At 35.1% G+C, this 19,385-nt stretch overlaps 1 protein-coding gene across 9 annotated transcripts in view; it reads left to right on the top strand.

Moving 5' to 3' along the window:
• The window catches only part of PHC3 (polyhomeotic homolog 3), an 88,125-nt gene that overhangs the window by 45,419 nt on the left and 23,321 nt on the right, over window positions 1-19,385 (top strand). For all 9 annotated transcript variants that reach the window (XR_012022057.1, XR_012022056.1, XR_012022058.1 and 6 more), the window contains 3 exons: window positions 4,259-4,509; window positions 8,033-8,192; window positions 16,098-16,212. Coding sequence is in view for 6 of the 9 variants with exons in the window: in XM_072808032.1 (XP_072664133.1) it covers window positions 4,259-4,509; window positions 8,033-8,192; window positions 16,098-16,212 (526 nt within the window). In the remaining 3 variants the exon portion in view is untranslated. The remainder of the gene's footprint in view (window positions 1-4,258; window positions 4,510-8,032; window positions 8,193-16,097; window positions 16,213-19,385) is intronic.

Raw genomic sequence — 19,385 nt, 5'->3', positions numbered from 1 at the left:
TGCCTGTGTCTCTGCGTTTCTCTCTGTGTGTTTCTCATGAATAAATAAATAAAATCTTAAAAAAAATAGCTTTGAAAAAAAAATAGCTTTGTAGTTTTTAGTGGTTTGCACAGATACATTTTATATGCTCATTCAGATTCATATGTCAAGCTATTTCTAAGCTTAAAAATTAGAATAAATCAGAGTTCTATTAAAAGATTTTAGTTACACTTACCAGAAATCACAAAGCATGTTGAGTCCTATCTGAGATGCCTCATAATTGCTTGTGATCCAGGCTGAGGATGTTTTTAAAAGTGTTCTTTCTTAGACAGTTCTTAAACTTCACTAATTCTTACTAGAGACATCTTTTTTTTTTCCTTTAAACATGGGGCTCGAACTCATGACCCTGTGATCAAGAGCTGCATGCTCTACCGACTGTTAGATTTTTGAAAAATTTATAAATAATTTATTTAGATTGGGGTTGGCAGACTAGCTCATGCTTTAAATCTTTCCTGCTGTTTTTACATGGCTCATGAGCTGAGGATGGTTTTTAAATTTTTAAATGGTTGAAGAAAATCAAAAGAGTAATATTTCATGCCATGTGAGAAAAATATGCAGAATTCAAATTTCAGTGTCCATAAATAAAATTCTGTATAACACAGCTGCATTCACCTGTTCAAATATTATCTATGTTTACTTCTGTATTGCTGTGGCAAAGAAGAGTAGTTGCAAAGCCCATATGGCCCTTTAGAGAAAGCTTGCTGACCCTGACCATTAGATAATACTAATCTGATTCAGTCTTCCATGTAAGTATTCAGTTCTCTAGAACATCTCATGGCCCTTGTAATTATTTACAGTAAACAAGAACCACTGTCACCTGATGGAAACAAATTGTAATCAGTCACTGACTTTGCTACCAAAGCACCCTTGCCCTCCCTCTTTTTTCAAGTGTGCCACTGCTCTAACCCTTCCTTTCTCTCTGATTTTATTCCCTATCAGTGTGACTCTCTTGAAAGCACAGAAGGGGAAAAACAGTTTTCTTCCAATATTTTCTCCCTCCTGAAAAATAGAAAATGTCTAGTCAAATAAAATTATATAAAATATTTGACAAGTTTAGTAGTACTGCCTGTGTTTATTTATTATAATCATTACCACAAAAGGTAGATTTAGGAAAATCTGTAGTATTAAATCTTTGTAGTTTCTCTACACTGAAAATGGATTTAATGTTCCCGAAGTTTGATTTAAAGGCAGCAATAAAAGTTTAATTGAATACTAACCTTGCATTGTGACTATGATTTAGTTACCTAAAAAGCATTAGTAATAGTAATGCAAAGAAAATTTGAATGCTTCTGAAATATTGGAACACAAGAACATCTTCACATTTTTTTCCTCAAGAATACAATTCAAGATCCTGTCAATCATATCCCTCTGGCTAAATTGCCTGACTATAGTGTAGACTTCTGAATCTTCCTATAACTTATTTCATACTAATTACTCTTCTGCAGTGTATATGAGGGGGGAAAGCAAGCACAGGTTGATTCTTAGAATATCTCATCAAATCACAAAATAAACTGACCTGCGAACATAAAGGGATTTGTTTCCATCCAGCATTCAGTTTTCATAAATCTCTAAAAATTCCTTAAAAGTAAAAAGCAGCCATAAAAAAAGGTGGAAAAAGCTCATAGATCTTACTCAGAAAATGAGTCTTTGAATAGGCAGAGAGTACCCTGTGGCAAAGTTCTATCAGTTGTGTTTTCTTTCACAGTTATCTTAAATCTAGAGAGTGTAAAATTGTGTTTTTGTTCTACTGTAATACATCAGTGTTTCTCACATGTTTTAACAGCTGATTATACCTTGGCAAGTAATAGCTATTAGCTTCTTCAGAAGTCAATAACTTACAGCTCTAGTTTTTTTTTTTTTGTTTGTTTTTAAAGATTTTATTTATTTATTCCTGAGAGACACAGAGAGAGAGAGAGAGAGAGAGGCAGAGACACAGGCAGAGGGAGAAGCAGGCTCCATGCAAGGAGCCCAGTGTGGGGACTCCATCCCGGGACTCCAAGGTCACGCCCTGGGCGAAAGGCAGGCGCTCAACTGCTGAGCCATCCAGGCGTCCCAACAGCTCTAGTATTAAAAACATTTAGGATGTTAAAAGATGGGTGCATTTGTATGTATGATCTAAAAATTAATTAGAGCATATGCCAAGCCGGTATTTTCTTAACAAACCATATTATACTTAATGCAGCTTTATATAAATATTTTTAGAGCTTTCATTTATTTATTTTAGAGGGAGAGAGAGCTCAAGCAAGGTGGTTGGGAGGGGCAGAGAAAGGAGGAGAAGGAAAGAATCTCAAGTGGACTCCGTGCTGAGCCGGGAGCCCAACATGGGGCTTGATTTCACAACCCCGAGATCATGACCTGAGCTGAAACCAAGAGTCAGAGGCTTAACTGAGCCACCCAGGTTCCCAAGGCAACTTTATATTTCTAAAGTAACAAGTATGTATAAGTCTGTAAGGGACATAAATATTTTATCTTATTTTTCAGTACCTCATAGATTTGTATTTTCCTTTAAGCAGAAAAAATACCTTTCAGTCCCACTTTAGAATTTTATAATTTTTATCCCTCTAGGAGTAGATGTGACGATTTGGTATGTGGGATAGGATTTTCCTGGAGTTCCTCAGTCTGGTAATGCGTGTGTACAATGTTCTGTTTATTCCCTGAAATCAGCAAACGAGCATTTTCTGTTGACTTTCTTACTTAGTTTTTAATAAGGGATTGTGTAATTTTAAACTGGTTTTCCAGTGCAGTTTATCTTGGTGGATTATTTGGTGGAACTAGGTTAATAAATGTCTTATAATAATGCTATGATAAGCAATATTATATTAATCACATTGGTGTTTGTGAGTGTGAATTGTTAGAGCTTTTCCATTTCTGAGATTATACAGATAATAACTACACTATTTTGTTAGCTGAAATTTTTATTCTCTAGGGATTCCTATTCTTCTCTACCTAAGATTTTGAGCATCTTCGGTAGTGGTGTCAACCCTTTTTATACTAGTGGAGAGGAATTACCATAGCAATTTAGAGCCTTGTCTCAAGAACTGACTCTCTAGGTTACTATCACAGCTCCATTACCTAGTTAGGTGTGTGCCCTCCAGCAAGTTACTTTATCTTTTTGTTTCCACACTATGAAATGGAGATAACAGTACTGCCTACTCTTGGGGTAGTTTCGAGTTTTAAATGAGTTACAACATGTGAGGCATTTATACGGTACCTGGCATGTGAAGTGCTCAGTAACTTGTACTATTATCTTTACACATGAGCTCTTTGTTATTTTTCTTAGACATCTGTACTCACATATATTTTTAGCTGCCATCTGGTTTATCTTTCTACTTTAATACAGTCGGTAAAGGTTTGGTGCTATTTTTTTTTTTAAACATTTTATTTACTTATTCATGAGAGACAAAGAGGCAGAGACACAGGCAGAGGGAGAAGCAGCCTCCATGCAGGGAGCTGACATGGGACTCGATCCCTAGACCCCGGGATCACGCCCTGGGCGGAAGGCAGGCGCTAAACCTCTGAGCCACCCAGGCATCCCGGTTTGGTGCTATTATATGGGTAGGTAAAGTTGATTACAGGCTATGGAGTCTTATTGCGGTCTTCAGAGTTTGAAGGGGAGGAATCACAGTGATCCAACCCAATATTTTACAATTGCCTGATACTAAAATGTTCCCCCAAATTGACATACACAGGGCTACTGAAGAGTTGTTAAAGAAAAATTGTGCATAGATTTGGATTAGCCTTACTACTTGAAATAAAGGTGGTGGTGTGTAATCCTTTAAAAATCTGTACTTAGTCTATGGATTTTATGCTCCTTTTTTATTTAAGTGTACTTTCAAAGTACTTTTTCCTCCATGCCATCTGGAATATATAAATAGGAACATAGGGAATTTAATATCTGTAGCTTGAAACTTTTTAAAAAAGCACCAACATTGACAATTATTCTTAAATTGATGTTCTAAAACACTTTCATGTCTTATGGGACAGTTCTTTTTAACCAAGATTGGAATGATCACTTTGGGCAAGTTATCCCCTCCTGTAAAGAGGGGATAATAGTGGCTTCTATCTCCTAAGATTAAATGAAATTAAATATAAAGTTCTTAGAATGATGTTTTAAAGCACCAGGTGTGGACTGTTACTGTTATTAATGTTTTTTTGTGATTCTTTTTTCATATTTGCCTACACAGAATGCTAAAGATAAAAAAATGACTTTTTTTTCCAGAGCAAGTGGAATTACCTGCTGTGGCATCAGTCAGTGCTTCAGTAATTAAATCTCCATCAGATCCTTCACATGTTTCTGTTCCTCCACCTCCACTCTTACTTCCAGCTGCTACCACAAGGAGTAATAGTACATCAGTGCCCAGTAGCATTCCCAATATAGAAAACAAACCTCCACAGGCTATTGTTAAACCACAGATCTTAACCCATGTCATTGAAGGCTTTGTGATTCAGGAGGGATTGGAGCCATTTCCTGTAAGTAGTAAGCAAATTTGTATTTTTAAAATTATTCCATGTAGCATTATCTTTAATTGTAGTGTATTGTTCTTTAATAAAATGCTTACAATTTTTTCAAAAAAGTTGTCAATCCCTTATATAGAATTTCTCTCTGTACTCTTTTATGTATTTCCAAATATATTTCTGGAATTTTTATGCTAGCTATATATAAACAAAGGAAAATGTTTTCAAGATATTAAGGATATCAGTTTTATAATTTTTAAAGAAAGATCACTGTAAGTGTACTCCAGTGAAATAAATTTTTTCTTTTTAAGGGCACTGAAATGCATTATTTTTTGGAAATGGTATTTCTTATATAATGTGATGCTTTGAGAATTTTAACTTGAGTGTGCAAAATAACTTCCCAATGACCTAATACTTCTGAAGTTACCAAGTTGATAGTTTACAATTAGCAGATAGGTTTTTTCATTCTTAAATCTCAGTCCTAAACATTATGTGGTCTCATTCATTTGGGGAATATAAAAAATAGTGAAAGGGAATAAAGGGGAAAGGAGAAAAAATGAGTGGGAAATATCAGAAACGGAGAGAGAACATGAGAGACTCCTAACTATGGGAAACGAGCTAGGGGTGGTGGAAGGGGAGGTGGGTGGGGGGTGGGTATGACTGGGTGACGGGCACTGAGGGGGGGCACTTGATGGGATAAGCACTGGGTGTTATTCTTTATGTTGGCAAATTGAACACCAATAAAAAATAAATTTATTAAAAAGTTCCAAACATGAAAAAAAATCTCAGTCCTCAGTCAGATTTTAAAAATGCCTTAAAATCTTCACTTCAAAATGGAAGTGCTATTTCTATCACTGAAATTCTTGTTAAGTTGAGACTAGCTGTACATAATTTATATGCTAGTATCTAGAGATGAACATTTTTCCTTAGAAAATAAAGGCAAGTGGCCAAAGTCAAAGCCAAAATCTAAGACAATCAAAGAATTCATTTCAGAGGCCTTTGAATCATACCAGGTGTTTTAGATTCATGGCTGGTGAAGATCTTGCATTGTGTTAATGGGTTGCTTCATCATTTGCCTTTGTCTTCAGTTAACTGTGTATTTTATTTTTATTTTTATTTTTATTTTTTTAAGATTTTATTTATTCATGAGACACACACACACACACACACACACACACAGAGAGGCAGAGACACAGGCAGAGGGAGAAGCAGGCTCCATGCAAGGAGCCCAATGTGGGACTTGATCCTGGATCTCCAGGATCACATTCCAGGCTGCAGGCGGCGCTAAACCGCTGCGCCACCGGGGCTGCCCTAACTGTGTATTTTAAATTTGGATCTCCTATAAGAATTCTGATAGTGGAGCAATAGTCTTTTTCCCCTGCTCCTCAGGGTTTGGATCTTGGCAGTGTTGCATACATAACCTTTGTTAAGTCACTCAACCTTTTTGATCTTCATTTTTGCTCATCTGGCAAGTAGAGATGATACTTTGCTCTTAGGGTTGTTGTGAGGATTATATGTGCACATATTGTTTTGTGCAGTGCCTGGCACTTGATACCCATAGCTGCTATTATTAATAATCACTAGTGACAATTACAACTTTTTTTCTGATTACAAAATTAATAATGTATTATTTTGAATGTAAAATATGGGAAATATACAGAGCAAATAATCCTCAGTAATACCACAATGTATATTTTTTTACATATATATTTCATATGATCAAGATTATCATATAGTTCTTCTTTCAGTACATCTAGAGCTTTTGTTTTTTCATATGATTAATAGTACTTTGGAAACATTTTGAAAGGTTACATAATACTCCCACTTTATGGGCAGTCATAATTTACGGAATCTTTGCATTGTTGGACATTTTAGGCTTCCATACTTGATCATTTCTTTAGCACAAATTCTTAGAAGTACATATATTGAATCATATTACATATGTGTTCGTAAGGCTCATGATAATATATTGCCAAATTATTTTCTGGAAGGATTATTTATTTGCTTTATTTTTATTTTTAAAGATTTTATTTTTAAGTAATCTCTACACCCATTGTGGGGCTCAAACTCACAACACCAGGGTCAAGAGTCACATGCCCTTCTTACTGAGCCACCCAGGCGCTCCTGGAAAGATTATTTAAATATATTCACACCAGAAGTGGGAACTCTTAGCAGCACTGAGTGTATTACAGTTTCTTCAGCAATACCTTTTGTAAATTTTACTTGAGGCATATTAAATATACTAACTGAAATGAACAAAATTTAAAAGTTGGGTGATTATTCTCTAAAGTTAAATGGAGAAGTTTATAGTAAGCTATATTGTTCACTCTGTATGGCAGATATGGGAGACTTAACCAGCATTCTTAAATAGGAGGTTCTGTTTTAGATTAGCTGACAGTTCACTAGCAAATCAGTAAATATTTTCGGTCTGGATTGTTTGTACTGAAAACATTTTTAAAGTTAGTAGCATTTATGACTTAACCAACTATATTGAACATGTGAATATTTTGTTACTGATTTTCATGTTAATGTTTGAGGATTTATCTATTCATTTTTGTGTTATCATGGATTAGGTTGCTGAACTAGGAGTCAGGAGACTTGAGTTCTAGTCCTGATTCTGCTTTTGTAAAGAAATCACCTAAATACTTAGAACATTAATTCACTTATCTTTAAAATACATACAGTAATGATCTATCCTGAGGAGACATTGCTGCAAATAAAAAGCTTTGTACATGAAAAATAAATCTTAAAAGTTCTTGCAGAAAAAAATAAGGATACTGACTAATCAAAATTTATTACTGGTTTTAATTATTTATTTTTAAAAAGATTCGTTTATTTCAGAGACCGCACAAGTGAGCATGGGGTGGTGGTGTTGGGACAAGTGTGGAAGGGGTTGAGGGAGAGAGAGAGAGAGAGAGAGAGAGTCACAGGCAGACTCTGCAAGGGTTCAGAGCCCAGTGCAGGGCTCAGTCTAATCTCATGGACCCTGAGATCACGACCTGAGCCAAAACAAAGAGTTGGACGCCTGACTGTGCCATCTAGGCATCCCTATTACTGATTTTTAAAGACTTTTTTTTTTTAACTACTTCCCTAAACTAGGACACTAGGTTCCATTTGACAGAGATTTTGAAGCATCCATATTGCTGATGACTTGAAATACAAACTGTTGATAATCCAGATTGCCTAAAATTTTCTTAAGGAATAAAAAACACTTAATGAATCTGATCAGTTGAACAAGTAAATTAGCACAGATACTAGTGATTTCAAGAGTTTTTTTTTTTTTTTAACAAAGTTATTTCTGAAAAGCCTTTTATGTATGTATGTATTTATTTATTTATAGATTTTATTTATTCATGAGAGGGAGAGAGGCAGAGACACAGGCAGAGGAAGAAGCAGGCTCCATGCAGTGAGCCCGACGCAGGACTCGATCCTGGGTGCCCAGGATCACACTCTGGGCCAAAGGCAGCACTAAACCACTGAGCCACCCGGGCTGTCCTGAAAAGCCTTTTAAAAGATTATTTTATTCTTTGTTTTAAAGGTGAGTCGTTCATCTTTGCTAATAGAACAACCTGTGAAAAAAAGGCCTCTTTTGGATAATCAGGTGATAAATTCTGTATGTGTGCAGCCAGAGCTACAGAATAATGCAAAGCATGCAGATAATTCATCTGACACAGAGATGGAAGACATGATTGCTGAAGGTTTGTGGATTTTACTTACAATACTGTTTAAATTAACTTTGACTTTTACCATTTGAAACAGGATATGGATTTTTATTCTACATATATTTTCACATACTAGGAAGTTATTCACTTTTATTCCTATATAATGCATTATTTAACTGAGGTAAATGGAAAGCTAATCAGGCCTTTAATGGCCAAATAATTCAAATAGCAAGATTGATGTTTTTAATTTGCATAATGTCAACCTGACTTTTGAAGGAGTGTAGGAGGAAAAATATTCCATTAGATATGAAATTAATTTAGAATTTTAGCATTGAAGCAACCAGTTCTCTTTCTCCCTAAGCAGACTTAATTGTCTGCTTTACTGAGTTTGTTTAACTTAAAGCTCCGGGTTGTTTGGTTTTAGACTTTCTATATTCTGATGTTTGATGTCAGGTAGGTATTACAGTTGTATTAAGGATGTACTTGTCAATCAAGAGGTGATTAAACATGTTCAAAGAGGAAAATAACACTAAATCTTTGTAATGTCAGAAATTAGACTAAAGTCTAATAGTAAAATATTCCAGGAAAATCAGTTATATACAAATAGACCATAGGAAAACAAACACAAATAAATGCAGAAGTGATATATTTTATTTTTCTTGATTCTGATCATGGCCCTGTAATTATGATACAGTTTAACTTAATCAGATAGCATTTAGTGTGTTCAGAATTCTAATAGTAGTGATTTAATTAACATCTACATCTAAGTAATTATCCTTAATATCTTAGTATATTTCATCTAAAATTAATTTTCACATATGTATTGAGCATGTACTATGTGTCTGTACTTTGCTAAAATAAGCAAAATAGCATGCTGGTAAACAAAATAGTCTTTCCCACAGTTTTCCTCATTGTTAAAAGGAAGGCACCTCAGTCATTGTCAGGAAGTTACAAACTGTTGAAATGTATTCATCACTGGTTTACTTTTTATTTGAACAGCAGAATATGATAGTAGTATAAAATTTGGTTTTTACTGCTAACTTCTACTGAGATCAGTTTGATTTTTTTTTACTTTAAAAGAATGTTAACAATGAAAAATTTCAAACATACATGAATTAGAATTGTATAATGAATCCTCACTCACCCAGACTCAACATTGTTACCCAATTTCAAACATTATTTTTGCCACACTAGCTTCATCTATCCCTTTTGTTTTCCTCCCTCCATGCCCCCTTTTCTTTCTCTGTTGCTTTTCACTTTCTCTTTTATTCCCTCCTCCTTTCTGTTTTTAAAAAAATTCACAGTCCTCATTTCATTTCACTGGTATATAATTCATTGTGAATTTCTAAAAAAAAATCCATTTTAGTATGTAACTATAATGCTATATCACACAAAACAATATTAATAATAATTCCTTGGGGTCATCTAGTTCTTGGTTCATATTGAGATTTTTTAATTGTAGAATTGTATAAATTGTATAAATATCCTTTTATAGTTATTTTTCAAATCAGAATCCAGACAGTGTCTACATTTTGCTTTTTGTTGTTAGGACTTTAATTTCATTTAATTCCTGGATACTTTTAGTTGTGCATACAATTTTATCTGAGAAAATGTTTCATTTGAGTTGAAGAGTAGTAAAGATGAATATGCAGGGATTTTTTTTCTCTCTTTTTTTTTTTTTTTGGAGGGGAGGGGCAGATTGAAAGAGAGAAAATAGCGAGCAGGCTCCATGCTCAATGTGGGGCCTGACTCGGGGCTGGATCTCACAACCCCATGAGTATGACCTGAGCCAAAATCAAGAGTCAGATGCTTAACCGACTGAGCCACCCAGATGCCCCACAGGGATTTTTTTTCTTCTAACTACAAGAAGTGTATAAAGTGTATAAGTGAAAGTTTTAGGCTAAAAAGCATTTTTGATGTGCCCTGTTGTGTGTATACATCGGAGAAAAATGGAAAACTGCTCAGGAAGCTTCACAGCATATGTCATGATACTCATGGTTTTAAATGTAATAGACATACAGCGTATGTTAGACTGTGTCAGAACCTGAGAGGAGCTTTTAATCTAGTAGGAACTAGTGAATTTAAGATAACTAAGGAGTATCCTATGGTAAGTTTTAAATGAATTGTATAGATGGTAAGAACTTGGGAAATTAAAACTGGTTTTAAAGCCAGTTGAAATAAACTACACTTTGGTTTTAAAACCACAATGAGGTATCACCTCACACCAGTCAGAAAGGCTAGTATCAAAAAGACAAGAAACAGCAAGTGTTGGAGAGGATGTGGAGGAAAGGGAACCCTCATACATTGTTGGTGGGAATGTAAATTGGTGGAGCCACTCTGGAGAATAGTATAGAGGTTCCTCAGAAAACTAAAAATGATGTGCCATATGATCCAGTAATTCCACTTCTGGGTATTTACCCCAAGGAAATGAAAACACTAATTTAAAAAGATATATGCATCCCTATGTTTATTGCAACATTATTTACAATAGTCAAGATGTGGAAACAACCTAAGTGTCCATTAATAGGTGAATGAGTAAAGATATGGTATATATATGCAAGGAGTATTTTTCAGCTATAAAAAGGAATGAAATCTTGCCATTTGTGACAACATGGATGGACCTAGAGGGTATTATGATAAATGAAATAAGTCAGATAAAGACAAATACCCTAGGATTTCACTTATTTGTGGAATCTGAAAATAAAACAAGTGAACAAATAACAATAGAAAGAAATAGATATATAAATATGGAGAACAAACTGGTGGTTGCTAAAGGAGGGTTGGGAGGCTGGGTGAAATTGGTGAAGGAGATTAAAAGGTACAAACTCCCAGTTATAAAATAAATAAGTCACAGGGTTAATAAGTACAGAAGGAATATAGTGACTAATATTTAATACCTGTGTAGCAAGCATTTTATAATGCATATAATTGTTGAATGCTTCTGTTGTGTACCTGAAACTAATATTACATTTCAATTAAAAAAAAAAAAAAACCTGGTTGATGGAATGTTCTGAGTATATGTCATTCAAAGCCACTGTTTCCTTGTTGATTTCTGTTTGATCTGTCCATGATGGAAGTGGGGTGTTAAAGTCCCCTACTGTTATTATTGTTGATTATATCCTTTCTGTTTCTTATTAACTGTTTTATGTGTTTGGGTGCTCCCACGTTGGATGCATAAATACTTAAAATTGTTATATCTTCTTGTTGAATTATTAGTGTCCTTTGTCGCTTCTTACAGTCTTTGTTTTAAAGTCTGTTTTGTCTGATGTAAGTATTGCTATGCCAGCTTGCTTTTGACATGCATTTGCATGATAAATGTTTCTCCATTCCCACACTTTCAAGAAAGTATGTCTTTCTGTCTGAAATGAGTCTCTTGTGGGCAGCATATAAATGTATCTTGTGTTTTTATCCACTCTGTTACCCTATGTCTTTTTATTGGAGTGGTTAGTCCATTTACATTCAAAATAATTATTAATAGACATGTATTTATTGCTACTTTGTTACATTTTTCTTTTTTTTAACGATTTTATTTATGAGAGACACAGAAAGGCAGAGACATAGGCAGAAGGAGCAGCAGGCTCCCTGAGCCTAATGTGGGACTTGATCCCAAGACCTCAGGATCACGACCTAAGCCAAAGGCAGACGCTCAGCCACTGAGCCACTCAGGTGCCCCTGTTACTTGTTTTATGGTTGTTTCTGTAGAACACTTGAAAAGAATGCAAACCGGTGCACCCACTGTGGAAAACTTATGTGGAGGTTCCTCAGAAAACTAAAAATACAACTACCCTGCAATCCATTAATAGCACTATTAGGTATTTACCCCCAAAATACAAAAACACTGAGGGATATATGCACTCCTATGTTTACTGTAGCATTCTTTACAATAGCCAAACTATGGACGCAGCCTGTGTCCATCAGTAGATCAATAGATAAAGATGTGATATATACATATAATGGAATATTACTTAACCATAAAAAAGAATGAAATCTTGCCATTACAACAACATGGATAGAGCTAGAGAGTATAATGCTAAGTAAAATAATTTAGAGAAAGACAGATACTATATGATCACACTCATATGTGAGTTTAAGAAACAAACGACAAAGGAAAAAAAGAGACCAAGAAACAGACCATTAACATAGAGAACAAACTGGTTAGCAGAAGGGAAGTGGGTGAAATAGGTGATGGGGATTAAAGAATACACTTATCATAATGGAACAGAACAAAAGCAACAACTAACCTGGCTGAGATTATTGCCAGTTTGATAAGTTTTCTGTAGAGATGAGATTTGATCTGGCTCTTGAATGGGAAGACGTAGATTTACGATAACAAACAGGAAGAACCTTTCAGGTTGGAACCATGAAATGAATGTACAAAGGATATTCACATAACTTTAGGAGGAGAGAGTGAAGAGTAGATTGTGGGGGAAGAGGAAGGAAAGGATTTATCAAGACAAGATAAAGGGTAGTTTAATAGGATAAGTTACCAGAGTAAAGAAGAGGAAGATTTAAAGATGATTAATCTATACATTGAGTAGTAAATAAGCCATAGCAATCTAATGCATAGTCTAATGAGTATAGACAACAGTATTGCTTAGAGACTAAAACTTCAAAGTATCCCAGTTACTAAAAAGAAAGGATAATTATGTAAAGTGATAGAGGATGATGGAGGTGCTAAATATTGCTACAACAATCAGAAATGTATCAAACTAACACTGTACACTTAAATTCGCAGTGTTAAAAGGTAAATATAGTAAAAAAAGATTAATCTGTTTCATAGTGGAGATATATTTACATAGAATATGCCAAATTTGGGGGCACCTGGGTGGTGCAGTCTGGTAAGTGTCTGCCTTCGGTTCAGGTCATGATCTCAGGGTCCTGGGATTGAACCCAGTGTGGGGCTCCCTGCTCAGCGGGGAACCTGCTCCTCTCTCCTCCTCATTTACGCTGTCTTGCTATCTCTGTCGCTGTCTGTCTCTCTGTGTCTCTCTCAAATAAAATCTTAGAATAGGCCAAATTTTAAATATTTGATAATTTAATTTCCCAAGGTAATTTTATAAACTTTCTATTACTGTTAATGGGAAGTACTATAGGGTGAAATGATGAAGTCACTTGTTTAGTAGCTTTAGTAGGATATACAGTTTAATTCAGTATTTTAGAAACTTAGTGTAAGGATTATTCTCTTTTTAAAGGATAAACTGTTTCTCTTTGGACTGGTTCTGTAACTAGTATCTCTAACCAGTAGACTGTGATTTACCAGAATATCTTTTCTTTTCCTGGGAAATCACATTGACCATGGTTTCTATCTCATTGCCTCTCTCTTTTGCTTCTTATTGTTACCTGATCTCAAGTCTTAAGAAAAATTAAAAAGTATCTACTCCTCACACACAGAAAATGGGGACATCCCTTAGTAAGGTTATATGTTTGGCCACTCCATTAGAAACCCAGAATAATATTTGATTAAATAAGGTAGAAGTTTAATTTTTGCCCAAAGGCTTGCAGGTGTTAAGCACCTAAGCTGCCGGTGTGCTATGGTGCTCTCATCCCTAGAATCTTGCTTTCATTTCCAAGATAGCTAATTTTCATTATTACATTTTAATCTATGAGATGGGAAAAGGACACCATCTGGAATTTTCAAGCATTTCCATTCATGTGTTATGGATGGCCACAACTAGGGCAGAAACTGTAGTTTTTCAGAGCCCCTATACCTAGCTGAAAATTAGGATTTTGTTACTGTGGGAGAACCGTGAAGAATTGGTGTTGGGAGAATTACCAGGTGTCTATGCCACAGACTCCCATCTTTATTAGCTATAGGAACAGTTTTTGAACTCATTTGGCTCTGTAATTTTTTATTCACAAAAGTGAATAAGTGGCCTTGGTAATACCAAATTTGTAAGAATTCTGACAGTCATGAAAACAGGGATTTTTGAATGTTAATGTTCCTCTCTTCATTATGAGAAATAAAACATGTTCATTTTTTGTTAGGTTGTTAGTACTTAGACCATACCTGTTTGGATCTCCCCTCTCACCAGCAAAAACGTTTCCTTCTTTATAGGGAATTCTAACCTATCAATTGCTGTATGTTGCTACATTAATGAATACAAACTTTTTAAAAGATTTTATTTATTTACTTTAGAGATAGATGGAGAGAGAGTGCAAGAGAGAACCAAGCCAGTGGGAGGAGCAGAGGCACAGGGACAAGCAGACTCCACACTGAGCACAGAGCCCCACACGAAGCTCCATCCCAGGAGCCTGTACTCATGACCGGAGCTGAAACCAAGAGTCGGATGCTTAATCGACTGAGCCCCCCAGGCGCCCTGAGTATAAACTTTTTAAAACTTCCAGTGTAGTCTGGAAGTGGAACAACTTCATGACTAGATTCTTTGGGGCCAGACTGGTGGTAGTGGTGTTGGAGTGAGAGGTTTTGTCTCCTGTCAGACCAGTTTACAAGCATGACAAAGTGAAAACAATACTGGAAGTTGTGACATCAGGTCCCAGGAATGTGTTGTTGAGCCACAGCTGTGTAAAAGCCATTTCTAGGTCATTGGAAGGAGCAATTTTAATTTTACTTGTTTCAGACTCTTTCCTTCTCTTTGCTACTCACCAGATGACTTGCTTATGAAAGTAGTCCTGAGATTTTTTTTTTTTTATAATGAATTCCTGCTAGCTCATGATTTGATCAGTCACGTTGATATATTTGGATGTCCCTTGGAACTTCAGATATTTCGTAGTATGTGTTTTAGTAGTTCTTGCTGTCTTGTACTGATTTAGCACTTTGCCATTTGCTTCTTTGGTTAATAGTAGGATAGCGTGACTACTTAAACTTTGAGTACATGTCATCCATACCTACATTTCAGAGTCCCTTTCTTCATCTTAATAAGCCTTTGGTGAAATGAGTAACAGAAAAGCACACGGGAACTCATAGCTAAAAGCTTTAGTTATTAGTAAACTACTTTTTTGTGTATTCTGCATGACTTGGCATAGGAATTATGGTGATAGAGGAACATGGCAAAATAGGGTGGGTTTAAGAATTTAACAGTTTAAAAAAAGAATTAACAGTTTTTATTTCTTAAGTACTTATTACAGGTCTTGGTACTCTTAATTCTTATGTGGAAAATAGAAAATGGAACTGTCACTTTTTTGTGCCTACTATCTATCTACTGGGTATTTAGGTAGTCTTCATTGCAGTTCTTTTGGAAAAGTATATAAACCCCATTTTACAGATGAAAATACTGTGGGTTAGGAAAATAAAATTGTTTGCTCATAGGTGACTACTGCTGGATAGTTGAGGATTTAGGTAGGAAGTGTCCTCGGGTCTAGTAATATGGCTTGAAGAGACTAAAAGGGACTGTTTTATAATTGGATATCTGTATCTATGTTTTCTGTTGTACACTGCAGACTTTGAAAGTGTTAATTATCTTACATCCTCCTTTAAAATTAAGCATAGCAAAATTTTAGCTTCTTTTTGAAGTCATTTTCATTCTCTGGAGTTACAATCAAGTTGTTCTCTGCTGTGTATCTTCCTAACCACAATGCACCAAAATTCATATCCTGCACAGTGCTTTGAAAGTGTTCCTCCTGGAGGTTGTCACTTTGTCTTACTCATCTTCATTTCTTTTACACTGCTCAGGAAAGTCATTTGCACATTTTAGGTATGTTGGAGTCTTAACAAAATGAACCTTTAAAAATGCATTGCTTATTTACACAGAGAAAACTCTATTTGTGGAAATGTTTAAGGAAGAGTAAGAGGGATTTGGTGGATGCAGCTGTTTTTGACGCATTTTCTTTGCCACAGTGGCTATCGATTAAAAAGTTAAAAGACCATTCCTTAAGTTTTCTGGAGGGACTGAACTAGCTGTATCCAACTAAAGTAGATGCTAAAAGAAAATTTGCCACAATTCAATTTTTGGAAGTTTTTTCCTTTGTTTCTTTCTTTTTTAGAGACCTTAGAAGAAATGGACAGTGAGTTGCTCAAATGTGAATTCTGTGGGAAGATGGGATATGCTAATGAATTTCTTCGGTCAAAACGATTCTGCACTATGTCTTGTGCCAAAAGGTATTTCTGTGCTCTTGACTTTCCTAAAGCGTAAGCCAACGACTACTGTAACAAAGCCCCAGAATTTGTAGAATTTACCAGTAACCAAAACTAGACACTATAATATAGAGGAAGAATACCAAATAGGCATTATCTGGAGCTTTGATATTTAGTTACTAAATTTTTCTATGTGAAAGTTACATATTCATAACATTTATAGTAAGTTTTATAGCATATTCTAATATTGAAGTAGCAATCTCCTGATAAGAATATGCTTAGGAGACTCTCTCCTGTGAACAGACCTACTAGTCCTTAAAGTATCAGAACAGTATTTGTTTTATCATGTCATTCTTTGATCAATATGAAAATACTAGGATTTACGTTGTTTTGTTGTAAACTGTATTCATTTGTTTTAATTATATCCTGTTTATTCTAGGTTTTTAAGTGGGACAGCTGTAGCACAAGTTCTCCACATTGTTACATCATCAGAGAGCAAAATAATATTTTCTAAATCTATTTTCAATAGAACTATTATAGGTAAACTATTAATAATAAAAGAAACGTTCAGTATCTTCATTGTTCTTGTCACAGTTTTAGTTTACGTTTAAAAAAAAAAACCTTCTGATTCTGAAAATCCAAATATAGATATTTACCACTAGAGGTGAAGTGTACGCACAGGTTATTTTACAATTTGCTCTGTGTTCCAAAAAGTGATTATTCTCTCAAAGAATATAAGATCTTAATTGTTTGCATCTAGGGATTTTCTTGCTTGAACATATGCTTTTGTATGGTGCCACTACAATATACTTAGTAAAACTTAAGTTAAATAAATAATAGGAGTATTTTCCTACAAAAATGTCTTGATTTGGTTTCTCAGTTGTCAGTCTTTTATTCACATATTATCCTGTGTTATTGACAGCCGTAATAACTAAGTTATGTAACTCCCGTTTTACCTCTGGAGTTTTCCAGTTTGCATACACCACAGAAAGGACGAGTGGCTTTCTGATTCTAAGTGATTAACTACTCTAAGGGAAAAGGACGGTCTTCAACGATATTTAAATATCTTGACTATTAAATATTTCAGAACATTTAACACTACCATCACTCCTCCCAGACATGATTGCTGAGTTGTCAAGTTATTACACCTTTAGGTGAACCTCTTTAGGAGGTTAGGGATCTTAATATAAGGGAAATGCAGATGAGAGAGCAAGGAGAGGATAAATTAAGGGGAGAATTGCTTTGTGCATGTCTACCTTGGAGATCTAAATATTTAGGGACTAAATAAGTGTAAGGTTAGTCTCTCTTTGTTCTCTAGTCAGTGGGGGAGGAAGTTTTGTAGACTGCTGTGAATGCAAATCAGAAACCTATAGAGCTGAGCCACAGATCTGTATATTGAACACAGCAGGAACTTGTTGAATCATTTGAAGGTAAAATGAAGTGACCATCAGGATACTTTTTTAAAAATTATACTTTTTTTAAGGGAAAAAAAAGCCTATTCCTTTTCAGAGTACTCCTTATTCCACCCTGATATTTTCATAAAACATAGATGAGGAATATTTATTTTGGTACCTGTATATTGGTCCTAGACTAGTTATCTAGCAAATAGTAGGAAAGTTCATTGGGGTTTATTCTCGTCATTTTCTTGAGAAATCTTCGTAGAGCAAAAGAGTTTTAAAAATAAGAAATTACAGTGGCGGTTTTATATGTATATAAAAAAAGAAACTATATATATTTTTCTTAGCCTTTCTTTAGCTTTTCAGAAATTTGTTTCTTTTTTTTTTTTTAATTTATTTTTTATTGGTGTTCAATTTACTAACATACAGAATAACCCCCAGTGCCCGTCACCCATTCACTCCCACCCCCCGCCCTCCTCCCCTTCTACCACCCCTAGTTCGTTTCCCAGAGTTAGCAGTCTTTACGTTCTGTCTCCCTTTCTGATATTTCCCACACATTTCTTCTCCCTTCCCTTATATTCCCTTTCACTATTATTTATATTCCCCAAATGAATGAGAACATATAATGTTTGTCCTTCTCCGACTGACTTCACTCAGCAGAAATTTGTTTCTTAGATTCTTTTTGCTCTTCTTTCTAGGGAAGGGGTTGGCAAACTGTACCCAGGCCAAGTCTTTCCTTCATTTAGCATATTTTTGGATGGTGCCTGAGTCAGGATGGTTTTTAAATTTTTAGGTGGTTGGGAGAAAAGAATGAAGAAGAATATTTCACGACACATGAAAATTATGTGAAATTCACATTTTAACCTAAATAAAATCTTATCAGAACACAGCCGTGATCATTCATTATTGTTTATGGCTCTTTTCATATTCCAGTCGCAGAGTTGAGTAGTTGTGACAGAGATTTGTATTGTCCAAAAAGCCTAAAATATCTAGGCCCTTTATATAGAAAAGGTTTGCCAGCCCTGTTCTAGGCCTTGAAACCCAGTAAACAGCATAGGACTCTTTTAAACTGTCAGTTGTGTCTTATAAAGGTCTATATTGAAAAATACTAGTCTATTTAAAAATAATCTTTAAGCTAATTTTAAAGAACTATGTGTATTTGACTTTCCTGAACAGTGAGAACTATGAATTCCTTGTAACTCTGAAATCTCAACTTTACATTTCCAGACTTTGATTTCAGTAATATTTGAAAAATCTTTTAGTAGCCTTTGAGATTCCCCCCCTCTATTCTCTTAACCTCTTTTTTTTTTCTTTTTTTTAATTTTTATTTATTTATGATAGTCACAGAGAGAGAGAGAGAGAGAGAAAGAGAGGCAGAGACATAGGGAGAAGCAGGCTCCAGGCACCGGGAGCCCGACGTGGGATTCGATCCCGGGTCTCCAGGATCGCGCCCTGGGCCCAAGGCAGGCACCAAACCACTGCGCCACCCAGGGATCCCTTCTCTTAACCTCTTAATCTCTCTTCAGAAATTATTATTTGGGAAAACATCAGTTTGAACATCTACATAATTAATTCATAACTTCATTTTCTCCTGAACCTTGGATTATTTTGCAAAAAATTATCTGTATTTTGCATTAAGTTTCCCACTATCATGCTGTTATTAGGAGAAAATATCAATATCTTGTTATAGGTGTTCAGTAGTGTATTGAGAGTTATATTATGAAGTACACAGAGGCCATTTTTTGACTGTCAGCATAAGTAAATCCTTTGGACACTATGGTTTACTTTCAGAGGTATTAC

The sequence above is a fragment of the Canis lupus genome, chromosome 31 (genome assembly GCF_048164855.1).
Source record: "Canis lupus baileyi chromosome 31, mCanLup2.hap1, whole genome shotgun sequence".
Lineage (NCBI taxonomy): Eukaryota > Metazoa > Chordata > Mammalia > Carnivora > Canidae > Canis > Canis lupus.
The sequence above is the reverse complement of the archived record's forward strand: the minus strand, read 5'-3'. Positions and strand labels throughout refer to the sequence as shown.